Source organism: Siniperca chuatsi, linkage group LG3 (assembly GCF_020085105.1).
Source record: "Siniperca chuatsi isolate FFG_IHB_CAS linkage group LG3, ASM2008510v1, whole genome shotgun sequence".
In the NCBI taxonomy this organism is placed as follows: domain Eukaryota; kingdom Metazoa; phylum Chordata; class Actinopteri; order Centrarchiformes; family Sinipercidae; genus Siniperca; species Siniperca chuatsi.
Genome location: NC_058044.1, coordinates 9,989,936 through 10,003,672, shown reverse-complemented (window position 1 = coordinate 10,003,672; position 13,737 = coordinate 9,989,936). Strand labels below are relative to the sequence as shown.

At 40.5% G+C, this 13,737-nt stretch overlaps 2 protein-coding genes and 1 long non-coding RNA gene across 3 annotated transcripts; 2 read left to right on the top strand and 1 right to left on the bottom strand.

Annotated features, from left to right (window-relative positions):
* The first annotated feature begins 91 nt into the window (after positions 1-91).
* Positions 92-8,883, top strand: lap3 (leucine aminopeptidase 3). Its single transcript, XM_044191486.1, has 13 exons — positions 92-319; positions 574-689; positions 2,056-2,110; positions 2,194-2,299; positions 2,401-2,560; positions 3,965-4,129; positions 5,231-5,389; positions 5,527-5,651; positions 5,886-5,974; positions 6,100-6,202; positions 7,295-7,374; positions 7,469-7,581; positions 8,349-8,883. The coding sequence occupies exons 1-13, from the start codon at positions 221-223 to the stop codon at positions 8,533-8,535; spliced, it is 1,557 nt and encodes a 518-aa protein (XP_044047421.1). The 5' UTR covers positions 92-220; the 3' UTR covers positions 8,536-8,883.
* Positions 8,884-9,703: 820 nt separating this feature from the next.
* med28 (mediator complex subunit 28) lies at positions 9,704-12,628 on the top strand. The gene is made up of 4 exons (XM_044191489.1): positions 9,704-9,901; positions 11,428-11,494; positions 11,588-11,700; positions 12,041-12,628. Exons 1-4 carry the CDS (start codon positions 9,743-9,745, stop codon positions 12,242-12,244), a joined length of 543 nt encoding a protein of 180 aa, XP_044047424.1. The 5' UTR covers positions 9,704-9,742; the 3' UTR covers positions 12,245-12,628.
* LOC122874016 lies at positions 10,472-11,671 on the bottom strand. The gene is made up of 2 exons (XR_006377555.1): positions 11,540-11,671; positions 10,472-10,563 (listed from the first exon to the last, which is right to left on the bottom strand). It is a non-coding gene; the product is annotated as an uncharacterized LOC122874016 (long non-coding RNA).
* Positions 12,629-13,737: the final 1,109 nt, after the last annotated feature.

Genomic DNA, 13,737 nt, shown 5'->3' with positions numbered 1-13,737 from the left:
ATGTCACTGTTTGTCACATTAGTTTGAGGTTTTACCTGCTGCGGAGTCAAAGCCTCCTGCAGCTTCCCACTGCTGCCGCCAGGTGGCGACAAGGCTCCGTCTTGGTCGCTTGTTGGTGACGTGTGAAAAACGCGACGTGTCAAGTCGAACTGATTCCTTTTGCACATGTATGCGACCTCTAAGTCTCTGAGTTTGTTTCGGGTTTGTACATGCAGAACAGATGACAATGCTTCTTCTGAGGAGAGCCGCGCAGACGGCGGTGCGGACAAACCACTGCAGGTCGTTTTCTGCGTCACAGACTCACCTGAACGAGAGAAAAGTAAGTAGCTAGCGTTAGCCTGTCAAAAAGCTGACAGTTACATCAGTGGCTCACACAGGACTCATCAGCATTTCACACTATTTCAGAGATTGTAATCCATCCAGTTCTCTGTGTGTGTTTGTTCACAGGAGCGTCATAAGTTTGTGGATGTTTTTGTCTTTGTTTGTGTGTGTGTGTGTGTGTGTGTGTGTGTGTGTGTGTGTGTGTGTGTGTGTGTGTTGTTAACCCTTAACTGTGTTGATGTGTGTCTGCAGGGTCTGGTGCTGGGAGTGTTTGAGAAGGAGGGAGAGGAGGGCAGCCTTCAACTGACAGAAGCAGCCGCAGGTTTTGACCAAACTCTGTCTGGGAAACTCACCGAACTGCTGAAAATGTGAGTCTGTACCTGTGAACTGTCAGTTTATGTATTATAATGTGATGATAACAATATACACCCAGTTGTCAGTTTATTAGGTACTCCTAGCATAAACTAGTGCAGTCTAATACAACAGTCCTGCTATGAATCCAACCTTCATGAAGGTTATAATGTTCAGTTTTTGTTCAAACTGTTTTAGAGAGGTGTTGATTATTTAGTTGACCCTCGTTAGATATTAGAAACACCTGTCAGACAGTTTAACTCAACACAATCCAAAAACATTACAAACTACCGCCTCCACAATTCAAACTTAACACCTCTCTGAAACATTAAGCTTGAGGCAGCAGTTGATTAAATAATCTCCTCTGAAGGTCCACTGATTCACATTTTCTGGAGCCTTTGACCACATCACATGGTCCTCATTAGCAAATGAAGTTTCCTCAGTTTTCTTGGAACTGTGGGTATTTAAATTTTCCAACGTTTTTCTTTTGGAAAGTTTAAACAAAACAAAAACGGAATATTATACACTTCATGATGCAGGGCTGTTTGTATTAGACGGCATTCATTTTAGCTAATAAACTAAGTGTATATTGACATAGATAAAATAACCAGAGGTGAATGAATGTTTTTCCCTAAAAAAACCTGACAAATCAAGATACTCCTTCACATTGACAGATATCCTGTGAATCCAAATTTGCTGCAAGGCAGTCCTGCTCACTGATGACAGTATCTAGAAATGGAAAAGCAGAACATATTCCAGTCATGGACCTTGTATACAGCCTGTGCTACCAGTTAATAAACCTCTATCATCACTGTATATATGGTTATATCACCTAACCCAAGTATATGTGGCTTATTGTGGAACTGGGATGTTTGTGGGTTTTTCCTCCCTCTCTTCTTTTCTTAATACAACTGTCACATACCAGTACTATTGGCAATATACTGAGTAATCATTAGTGGTGCACTGTTGAACTACCCTGGATCATATCTGAATTGATACTGCTCTGATTAAACTGATTGGAAGATGTGGAGATGCACATTAATTGCTGCCATTATAAAATTGTAATAACGTACTTTTATAAACCCTACAGAACAATACTTGACTAAAATTTGCACAGGCCTGCAAAGACGTTCCACCCACATCTACAGATTATACCTCACTGATAAATTGAAAAAGAAAAGAGAAAGAAAAATTACTTGGTATTGGCCAATACCCTGAGATAATTTAGTTTGTCTCAGGAAAAAATGTGATTGGTGCATCTCTAATATTGGTATCAACTGTGAATTAACATCCAGTACTGGGGCATTCCTAATGAATATCACTAACGTAGCCTAACTTGTTGCATAGTTGGTTAAAACACTGGGTTTGTTTTGTACTTTCCAGCTCTGGACCAGCTCTCAAGAAAGGCAAAAGCAGAATATTTTATGGAATCCACAAGGTAAGAAGGTGTGACATTATATTAAGAAATCCCTGTCTCTTGACAACATCGCAGTGATTAAATGTTCCCTGTGTCTTCTTCAGGACTTCCCGTGTGTGGCAGTAGTCGGGCTGGGTAAGAACAATGCAGGTGTCTGTGGGGCCGAGAGCTGGGACACCAGCAAGGAGAGCATCAGACAGGCAATGTCAGGTAAGACACATGGCGCTGCTCGTCTTGGTGCTGCCTATATGTAGTATTTGCTGGAGTTTGTACCTGGCTGACATCGTGTATTTGTTGTTGTGTGTGTTCAGCTGGATGCCGGTTACTTCAGGACCTGGAGGTGAACCACGTGGAGGTGGACGGCTGCGGTGACGCCCAGTCAGCAGCAGAAGGCGCCGCTCTGGGTTTGTTTCAGTATGACCAACTCAAATCCAAGAAGAAGACCAAAGTGACCACACGGCTTCATGGAAGGTAGCTGTAGCACCATGCTGGGGCAAACTGAATGTTACAGGTATTTGACTCTTGGGTGAATACAGATGTATGCAGCATCATGCTGTTGTGGTTCCTAGCCGATGTCCCCTCCAAGCAAGGATATATTACCTGAAGACAGCTGACTGATGCCCTATGACCTAGGTATCAGAACGGGTCTCTGCAATCTACCCACGCAGTTAAACATTATGTTAGAGCCTGTTTAAGAGACCTACGTTAACTGGCGATAACCAGCTTGGTTGTATCACTTCTTTCAGGCCCAAAATGTCTTCTTAGTAAATGACGGGCCAGATAGCAACCGAGTGTATGTGCTGCAGTTTGTTGGAGAATCTGGTGGTACCTCAGATAGTCTGAGGGAGACTCGAGACTGGGTTTAGGAGCCTCGCCCGGTTTAACGAAGCGGTATCAAGCCTCCTATAACCCCATCACTTTAACAAAAACTCCAATTCAATTCAAAACAAATCCTCAGTTCACATACTAGCAACAAATCAACTACACATCAACACCTCTAGCAACCAGTCAAAGTCTAATCAATAGCTGATCAAATACAATTCAATGCCTCCTGGAACTAATCAAATTCAAGCCAGTATTTTTAGCAAGGCATCAAATATAACTCAATACTTTTAACAACAAACCAATGATTATTCAATAATATTAGCAACAATCCTAATATTATTCAATACTATTAACAACAAATCATATAGTTGACTTATAACTGCTCAATCATGCATCAGGTATTGGAACTGAGAGGGTTCAATTTGAGCATTTAGCTGTTCAACACCAATAGTTGAGCATCAAATAATTACTAAAATTGTCCACCTATCCCAAGGAGAACCATACCTTTTTAGATGTGAAGCTGTCGCAGTCGGCGTTCAGAGAAGAGTCCAATAGGAACTGTATTTCGATTGTAGAGAATACGATATGTTTTTATTTAAAGCTGAACAAATCTGATATGGATTATCAAAATCCTCTATGCAAAAAGCAAATGGCTGCTAAAAATGCTTTATTAACTGGTAACAAAAACTCTCTACCTCTCAACAGAATAGTCAATCAAGAATAAAGAAAATCAAATATAAAAAGAGTCAAGTCCACGGACGAAAAAGAGAGCGCTACGCCCTTCTGTCTCCTTTTTATACAGGTGGAGCACTCAAGCTATCTCCTATATATGGTAAAAACACAAGATACAAACAAGACACTGGTCAAAGCTTTTTTCTTTTCTAATTCTCATTCTTGTGTGTCTGTTGTCATGTTATTTACTGTTTCAATTGTGTATCAAATTGTTCCGTGGGGGGATATCAAAGGGTGAGGCTCGGCTGTATCCCATTAGCCGGACCCTCAACAATGCTAATGTTTATAAACTCTATCTCTGTGTGTATTTGTTCTTAGTGCCGACTCGGTCGGTTGGGAGAAAGGAGTCGTGTATGCAGAAGGCCAAAACCTGGCAAGGCTACTCATGGAAGCTCCAGCCAATCACATCACTCCTACTGCTTTTGCCAACACCATCGAAGAGAAACTAGCGCCACATGCTGAACGAGTCACAATAAACAAGAGGTTTGAGCTTCATTAATCACTGACTACGTTTACTGTGCAACCTTTTCTAATTGATCTATTATATATTTACCTGTTTGAAGTAAGTTCAACAAACGTGTGAAATACAGTATTTTAATTTGTCGCATTATTGAAGGGAATTTTAGACGTGTGCCTTGACGAGTTTTCACAGCATTGTGGGACAAATGAATCCAACTGCTTCTTATAGTGTTCCCAGATGTTGGGCTGCTCTGTGTTTAGTTGGTGGGAAGATAAATATTAAGCTGGTATAGGATAATTTTGGTATGTTTTTAAATGTTGGTTTAAATATCTGCTCCTTAATATAGTCTTAAAACATTTTTGCATCTACTTTCTGGTCCTTGAAAGCTTTGAGCTTTTATAGGGCTGAAATCTGTCAATCTAGAGGTAAAACCATTAGTAAAATAATCGATTAGTCAATGGACAGAAAATTAGCATAAATGTTGATAATCGATTCATTGTTTAAGTAATTTTTCAAACTAAAAAGCCAAACATCCCCTAGTTCCAGCTTCTCAGTTGTGGGGATTTGCTGCTTTTCTGTGTTTTATATTGCAGTAAACTTTGGGTTGTGGATGTTTAGTCAGATAAAAGAAGTTACCTTGGGCTCTAGGAGACTGTGATGGGCATTTATTTACTATTTTTTTTGCATTATAGAGACAGATTGATTGATCGATTTAATAAAGAAAATAATCAGCACATTAATCTGTAATGAAAATAATGGTTCGTTGCGGCCCCAATCCGATCTGGAAGCACTTCTGAATCTACTCTCATATACTTTATACCCAGGAAAATGACTCAAAACATTCAGAAAAGTTATCCACAAGGACGACCCATGATTGCAGCAACATGACTGAAAGGTGTGAGGTTGAATACTTGTGGAAACTAACATTGTGATGTGAAGGGTGTCTCTTCAATCGGCTCTGTAGCCTGTAGACGAGAGAATAAAAGTCATCATATAAACAACTCTAGTTAACAGCTAAATCGAAATATTCTCTCTGGGTCTAGTCTGATTATTGATCCTTTCTGCACTCTAAAGAGCAGATGAATGAAAAGAGTTTTTGTCTAATAATTTGTGTGTTTATGTAGATCTCAGGCTTGGATAGAGGAGCAGCAGATGGGAGCGTTTCTCAGTGTTTCTAAAGGTTCAGAGGAGCCCCCTGTCTTCCTAGAGCTACATTACAACGGTTCTCCTGACAGCAAGCAGGCCCCGCTGCTCTTAGTGGGCAAGGGCATCACCTTTGACAGGTAAACAGTAATAATACACACTCCAGCTCACTGTCAGTAAGCTATCTGGATCACATCAACCGCTGAACACATCTCATCTTATAAAAACGTTACAATGCTCACATTAAGGTCGTTTTGTCCCATCTCTCTGCCGGTAGTGGTGGTATTTCTCTGAAGCCGTCTACTTCTATGGATGCAATGAGAGCTGATATGGGGGGAGCTGCCACCGTGTGTGCATCTGTTGTCACAGCAGCAGCTCTGAAACTGCCAGTCAACATTATTGGTGAGCTTTTTGACAAAATGTATCCTCCAACATCATTTTTCTATTATAGTTTACAAATTAAAGTGTCTTTATAAACATCAAGGATCCAAAACACCCCCAGTGGACTTTTTAAAAATGTTTTTATATCTTTGAAACACTGTGCATGTACACTTTTTGATAAATACACAAACCTATTGTAATGTTTAAGTGAAAACAAATCTCTTAGGTCTGTTTCCACTTGTTACAATAAATCAGGTCTGGCTCCCCTGTGTGAGAACATGCCCAGTGGAAAAGCTACTAAACCAGGTGATGTTGTCACAGCCAAAAATGGAAAAACAATCCAGGTGGGTGGACCAGTGATGAAATGTTAACGTTTCAAACAGTTACACGTGTGTGTGTGTGTGAGAGATACGTTTGTGCACTTATAATGTGTGTACTTATAAGCAGGTATTGTTGTTGTTGTGTACAGGTTGATAATACAGATGCAGAGGGCAGACTGGTTCTTGCTGACGCACTGTGTTATGGACACACCTTCAACCCCAGAGCCATTGTCAATGTCGCTACGCTAACAGGTGGGATTTTTCAATTCATTTATTTACACATTCACATCACGTCATGAGACTTCAACTCGACTTTGGTACGATTCAAACAAACTCTGGTGCCTTTGCTCATTCGGTTTGGGGTGAAAGCTGTCAGTTGTTGCGGACCAAACAATCGGACTGAGACCGCCTGAAAAGCTGGGTCTCAAGGAAGAAACTGTCAAGGAAGTGATCTGTATAAGCGATCTATATAATTATGCAAAATCATTTGGTAACTAACCATGGAAACACGTGTATATGTTAGGATGTGAGTGCGGGAGTTTTCCCTGATTCAGTAAAAATGAGTTTAAACAGAGGTGTGTTGGGGCCGTTCAATGGGCCAGCGGTTTATATGTATATAGTATAACAACATCCCCGGTTCAAATCTCTCTGGGCACCTTTGATGCACATCATACCCCTCTCTCTCTCTCCCCTTATTCCCTGTCTTTACAGTACATTCACTATAAAGGCAACAACGCCCCCAAAATAATCCTAAAAAGAGGTGTGTTGTGGTTGTGTCTCTGTGTAATTTGGCAGTTTCTCATTAAAAAGTCATGGGAACTGTAGCATTCCCACAGTATCTACAAACCCTGTAATTACTGTACAAGATGCCTCTTTTATGTCCTGTTTCAACCTATCAGTTATTATTCATGACATATGAAGTCCGGTTGTAGTCTGAAAGTATCAGTGATAATCAGGTTTTTCTGCGTGAGCTCTTTGTGACACCAGAGAAGATAAATTAACACTTAAGATGCAGGAAAGTGCTGCATGATTTGTTGTCACTCAGTGGAATTTGATTTCCCCACGTCGGTCCGTGTAGCACTGATGATGCAGGATGACAGTCACCAAAACTGTTCATTGAATGAGTTGCCTGTCCATATGAGTTCATGTTCACAGCCCTTAGTTTGTTGGTAAGAAGTCAGTGTGAACATAAAACAGACCAGAAATATAAGATGAGTCGTTATGGACCAACTGAACCACAGGTGTGAAACATTATCACCTCAGGCTGATAATGTTGCATGATTAAATGAAAGATATGCAAATATAATCAGTAAATATTAAAATGTGGCTTATTCTGTCTCCAAGGTGCGATGGATGTAGCTCTTGGCTCAGCAGCAACTGGAGTATTTACAAACTCTGACTGGCTCTGGGAGCAGCTGCACAAGGTACTGTGTCTGCTCAATAAACACACTCACAGCATCTCACTCTCTCAGCTCCTGTGTTGACTAATGATGTGTGTGTGTGTGTGTGTGTGTGTAGGCTAGTGTTGTGACAGGTGACAGAGTGTGGCGGATGCCTCTGTTCCAGCACTACACCAGACAGGTGACTGACAGCCAGCTGGCTGACCTCAACAACATCGGCAAGTACAGCCGGTACGTATCTCACTACACTCAGTGAGCGCCTGCAGCTCCTGCTTCAGACACCAGAGTAGTACAGGGCCCCGCTCTCCGTACGTAGATAACCAAGTTAGAATGATTTGACACGAGTCTGGATTTTTTTTGGTTCTTCAAAGGTAAAATTCATCTGGAAGTGTTGTCAGAGCAACAAGTCCTTAAACACAAACCTGTAACAGGCTTATTGACAGTTAGCTGGATCCAGATGTTTTACGGTGAGCGCCATACATGAACTAGTGTTGAGATAAATGATTTTAGATGAGAACATGCTGGTTATTGTAAAATCACTATGATCTGTTGGTGTAATTATCACATTTAAATGTTCATAATGCACAGTTACCTATACTTACACATGATAAATTGTAAAACAAAAGTTTGTACACTAAAAAAGAACAAAACAGAGTTTGAGATACTGTGAGCAAAAAGACATAAACTCAACTAAAAGATTCTTATTGTTAAAAGACAAATGAAGCCTGAACATATGGCATTTAATTTGACATTAACATGGGAAGCAATTAAAGCTGCTTTCTAAGAGATCTTGGTATGGTTTCATTTGAATAGTAGGTTTATGATTTTCACTCATAGTATATCCATATCATATCTTCATCCAGGTTTAACAAAGCAGTCCTCAAACTGCTTTTAAAGAACCAAATTAGCTGGATGAGAATGAGTTAAGCCACATTTGAATATACTGATGGCTTTATTTATGTGAATCTGACTGTTGTGTTTGTTGATTATCTTTGTAGTTCTGGTGGTGCATGCACAGCAGCTGCATTCCTGAGAGAGTTTGTCACAGCTCCTCATTGGGCCCATCTGGACATCGCTGGTGTGATGAGTAACAAAGATGAAATTCCCTACCTGAGAAAAGGCATGTCTGGAAGACCAACGCGTACGCTGGTGGAGTTCGCTGCCAGATTGGCCCACAGTGACTGAGAGATTGACACAATATCACATCGGACACACGACTCTCTGACTGTGAGCTTCTTCTCTGGCAAGATTCAACAGCGATCTCTCAACGCAGAAAGAAAGAGCCAATGGTTTAATGTTTAGAAGTCCATGCACAGCTCTGAAAATGTTGGCAGTGATTCATAGCAGTATTTTGAAAACCAATCTGAAGGTTTTGATGTTTACATACACCCAATGCATCAATGTAAAAGGTTTTTGATAATTTTTTCCCAGGCCACAATGTAATACAGGTTCAGTGTCTCCCCACACTGTTGTGATTTCATACATAGTTCACATAATTTATATGTTGTATAAATAAACTCTGTAAGATTTGAATTATGTGTGTGACACATTTGTTATCTCTATGGCTCTGTTGTCAATACAACATGAATGTATACTGCTTGGCCAAAAGTATTTGGATACCCTTATGTGACTGTTGGAACACCTCATTCCAAAACCATGGGCATTAATGCGCTGCTGTAACAGCATCCACTCGTCTGAGAAGGCTTAGCACCAGATTTTGGAACCTGGCTGCAGGGATTTGCTTGCATTCAGCCACAGGAGCATTGGTGATGTCGGGCGATAAGGCCTGGCTCACAGCCAGTGCTCATCCCAAAGGACAGTCAAGATCTTCCATACCAAACTGAAAAACATTTCTTTATAGACCTCTCATTATGCGAGGAGGTATTGTCATTTGGAAAACAGGGAAGGGCACACCCCAAGCTGTTGCCACAAAGTTGGAAGCACACTATTATCTACAACAGTGGTTCCCAACCTTGTGACCCCTTAAAACAAAGCAATGTCTGCTTGCATGAGTTGTGAGTTCAATCAAGGAGTGTTTTTTCCTTATATTAATTCAAATGAATGATTTGTAGAAGCCTAAAGAGGTGAAAGTATCTAGTATTTCACGAGAAAAAAAAAAGATGTCAGAAAAAAAGTAAACATAATTTGTGTAATATACAGTATGTTTTCTTTCTTATTCCATTAATCATCCCGACCACCCATCTAAAATATTACTGTGTGCGGTAGTATCAAGATTACCTTTAACTGAAACCAGCCAAACCTCGTAAAACAACCCCAGACCAACAAAAATATGTGAACTGGGTTGTCCACATACTTCTGGCCAAGAAAGCGCACACAGAGGGATGCTTCTGTGTGCGCATGTGCGGACCGGACAGACAACACTCAGATCAAGATGGCATCGTCCATGAGTGGGATGTTCTCCGGTCAACAGCCGCCTGGTGCGCATCCCGTCGGGGGTCCCGTTGGACCGGGCCAGCCGGGCTTCCCCGGTGCAGCTACCAGGGCCCCGGGAAACAACACGCTGGTGGATGAACTGGAGGCTTCCTTCGAGGTAGGAGGTTAATGTGCAAGCTTCCGTTAGCTGTGTGTGCTAACTTAGCTAGCTAGGTGAGGTTTAATGTTTCATTCGCTGGTGTTGCTAAGATACAGCAGTCTCACATCAGAAGGATATATCACCACGTCTTTACTGAGGAAATCTGGTCTGTAAATTAGTAAAGTAAGTAAATTAGCTAATGATAAGTTAAAGACAGACTAGTTCATTAGCTTCACACCCCGGGCTCCTTAACCCGATAGCTCCAGCTCTACTCCAGTCTCCTTTTCAAACACAAAAAACCCAGTTGTTGACAGCTGACATGAAAATGACTAATTTAACCGTTCCTTCCTTTGTGAAAGACGTGAAGATTTCCTAAACCCAAACAATAGCATAGCTGTATCTTTGGTCTCCTTTACTCAAGATGCAACAGACTACAACTCTCTTTCGTTTCCCACTAGCTTAATTAGTCACTTTAGGAATCATACACTTTGGCCATGGCCACATGTGTACTTTGGTTTACTTTTATTCTGGGGCTGTTTTCCATGGTTTGGACTAGGAACCTTAGTTGCAAAAGGAAAATAGACAATAGTGTGCCTCCATCTTTATTGCAACAGTTATGAATAGGTACTTTATTCCATCAGGAGAATCCACTCAGTATCAGTACTGCTTTCCAGGGAGTTCTGTATACATATATTAATAGAATAAATATTAATAAGCAATACAACTATAGGCCATTTTCACAGCAGACATTTTGACTTTCATAGTAGGAAAAAAAGAACTTTTTTTTTACTGTGACGTTTCAAAATGTATTAGTTAAAACGCCCTATAAGACAGTTAAAACATCAAATAGTTGTTACAATCTGCACAGTCTGTCAATCAGCTGTACTGCTGTCCTTGAATGGGAGCAAATCCCTGTAAAATCTTGTAGAAACCTTCACATAAGAGACTGTTACAGCAGCATATTAATGCCCATGGTTTTATGACATGTTGTTCAACAGTCACATACAGTATGAGTGTAATGTTCGAACGGTCAACTTACGTTTAGCCTAGTAGTCTACTATCTTGAATCTTCAAATAAAGTAATAAGTAGTTTAATGTTTAGACCGGGGGTGGTGTCATTAAAACATTTGTATCTCAGATTAATTACACCTCCAGACTGTGTGGCATAAGGGGTCAGGGACATTTTTTGACAACCTGTGGGTAAATTTTCTGTGTGTGTAGCATGGAGGGGGCTACAACTACATTTCATTGTGTAATCCTGTTTTGTATAATGACAAAGCTGAACCTTGCTGCCCCTTAGAGTATGTTTCTCTTCTGAATTACTTAGGCTATAAAACTGGTATCATTCAAGGGGAAACAGATTCTCATGGCAAAGCAACATTTGACACAGCCTATCCTTGGGGATAATTGTCATTCTTATTCATCCAGTCAGGGACTAGAGGGCTACAAAACCACCTGCACTCAAACCCCAAGGAGCAGGATTTTGAACCACTTGTTTAGAAAAAGGCTAATTTACTGATGTTCTCTCTGCATTTATTCTTCAGGCATGTTTTGCATCCCTGGTAAGCCAAGACTATGTTAATGGGACTGACCAGGAGGAGATTCGAACTGGTGAGTGAATTTATTTTTTGTTGGTTTATGGTAGTTTTAGTTTACCTCATACTGGAATCTGTATATCGATGTATATTTATTTGTTGATTGCAGGTGTTGACCAGTGCATACAAAAGTTCCTGGACGTGGCTCGACAGACGGAGTGCTTCTTCTTACAGAAAAGGCTTCAGTTATCTGTGCAGAAACCAGAGCAGGTGGTGAAAGAGGTAAATTACTATACTGACTTGCATTCTCGTTTATTGTGACAGTTTTTAAGTGGTCCTCTCCACCTCCCATCCACTTACTTTTCACTCCATCATTTACTCATCATGTACTTGTAGGTTTCGGCTCTCATAAAAACTACTCACGATCACTAAATTATCAGTGTAAGCACAAAACAAATTCTTGGAGATCGAAAAACTCCTTGTTGAGAACCATTATCTGTGTCGTATCCAGGGTTCACTGGCATTGCCTTTGTTTCTTAGACCTGACTTTGTGACATGCTGTCAGTGTTCACATCTTATTTATTTCTCTCTTCTCACATAATTTTTTTTGTTCTCACTTCAGGATGTGTCAGAGTTACGTAACGAGCTACAGAGGAAAGAATTGCTGGTTCAGAAACACTTGTCCAAACTGCACCACTGGCAACAAGTGCTTGAGGATGTGAGTGTGCAGCACCGCAAACCCTCAGACCTTCCCCCTCCTGGACCACTGGCCTTTCTGGAGCAGGCCTCTGCGAGTCTGCCCCCTGCCCCTTTAAAACCAAACTAACACACCAAAAGGTACGATCACATTAGACCTGACCTGCAAGTTAGCTGCAGCCGGCTGGAGATCGCACCAAAACGGGAAACGCATCATCGATCATACAGGCTCGGTTTGAAGTAAATGGGAGATGGAGTGAATCTTTGCAGGACAGAAGTGTAATGTGGCCGTACCTAAACACTGAAGAATACACACACACCGTAGTTCATGTGATGCCCACTGTCAGGTGTCAACCTGTGAGAAAACTGAAGACGTTTGCTGTCACTGCCCAGCTGTGGGAAAATCATGACATAGTTTTATTTCAACTTTTCTTTTTTTTTTGGATTTATGTAAATATTTCTGTTGCTGACTTTTTTTACTGTAAAAATAAAATTTGAGTATTTTGAATCTGGACTGAAGTCTTAATTGTTTTTTGTTGTTGTACAGTGCATACATTTTGACATTTTTGTGATTGAAAACAGGGTCAAGCGCTTTCTGTTGAATTTAAAGGGGCATTCCACCAATTTCACACGTGATGAGTTTACCAGCAATGGAGAGTAGTACTCGGCCAGTTGTATAATGTCTTGTGGCTCTGGAAGAGCTTTAAGTCTGAAAGAATAAACCCTGATGATGTGTTCAGGGTTATCTCAGTTTGGAGTTTAATAGACATGGGCATGAGCAGAGAGGATCTAACAGAGATGCTAGAATTGCTTTCTTGGAGCATTACCCATACATGAGACTAAAAGTCAAGATCCCAGCTTCTGCTGCTTCAGTATTTACCACTCTTTGTTTTAATCTGTCTCTAACAAGTGCCCCAAATTTAATATAAATCATATTTAAAATATCCACGTATTTACATTAAATACCAATCTGGAAACCTGTCATTATGGGTCAGAAAAATAACCTGCTCACAGCTTTTAATTCCATGTCACTTTTGTATGAAATCATGACAGAGAAATGACTTCAGATAAGCCATGACTGAGCCTCCTGTTGTCTCTAATTTATTCAGTGGCTTCACACCCAAACAGACTTGTCCTCCCCAGTTTCACAGCTATCGCCTGTCCACTGACAGTACAGCCAGACACAAATCTTTACAGATGGGCTCCGGGGACAAAGCTTTTTGCAAAACAAGGGTCTGTGGTCTTGGCATGAGGAAACGGGGAACCATGGATTTATTATTGCATTACTCCAAATAGGCTCCCCCTTTCTCCTTTTTTAATACATTCTCTGACTGAGATAATGTCTACTTAACTGAATTAGCTGTAGCTGTGTAAACCTTTGTTATCCATCCCCGAGTTGAATCTTTACCTTACGGAAGCCCATTTCTGCCTGGAAAAAAAGAAATTGATGAAATGTTATGCATTATAAAAATACAAATACTCATTGTATTTATGAAAGTCAAAATGTTAACTTACTAAATCATAATTAAGGAGTAGTAAATCAGAATGTTGAGTCAGTGAAAATTATGAGACATTAAGTCAAAATCACAAGATATCAATATTTCCAGTCACTAAATCATAATT

Bases quoted from the DNA above. Each gene is read 5' to 3' on its own strand.
- lap3 (XM_044191486.1), top strand. From the start codon at position 221: ATGACAATGCTTCTTCTGAGGAGAGCCGCGCAGACGGCGGTGCGGACA. The intron at 5,390-5,526 runs GTAAACAGTAAT...CTCTGCCGGTAG, and splicing joins AAGGGCATCACCTTTGACAG to TGGTGGTATTTCTCTGAAGC. The intron at 5,975-6,099 runs GTGGGTGGACCA...TGTTGTGTACAG, and splicing joins AAAATGGAAAAACAATCCAG to GTTGATAATACAGATGCAGA.
- med28 (XM_044191489.1), top strand. From the start codon at position 9,743: ATGGCATCGTCCATGAGTGGGATGTTCTCCGGTCAACAGCCGCCTGGT. The intron at 9,902-11,427 runs GTAGGAGGTTAA...TTTATTCTTCAG, and splicing joins AACTGGAGGCTTCCTTCGAG to GCATGTTTTGCATCCCTGGT. The intron at 11,701-12,040 runs GTAAATTACTAT...TTCTCACTTCAG, and splicing joins CAGAGCAGGTGGTGAAAGAG to GATGTGTCAGAGTTACGTAA.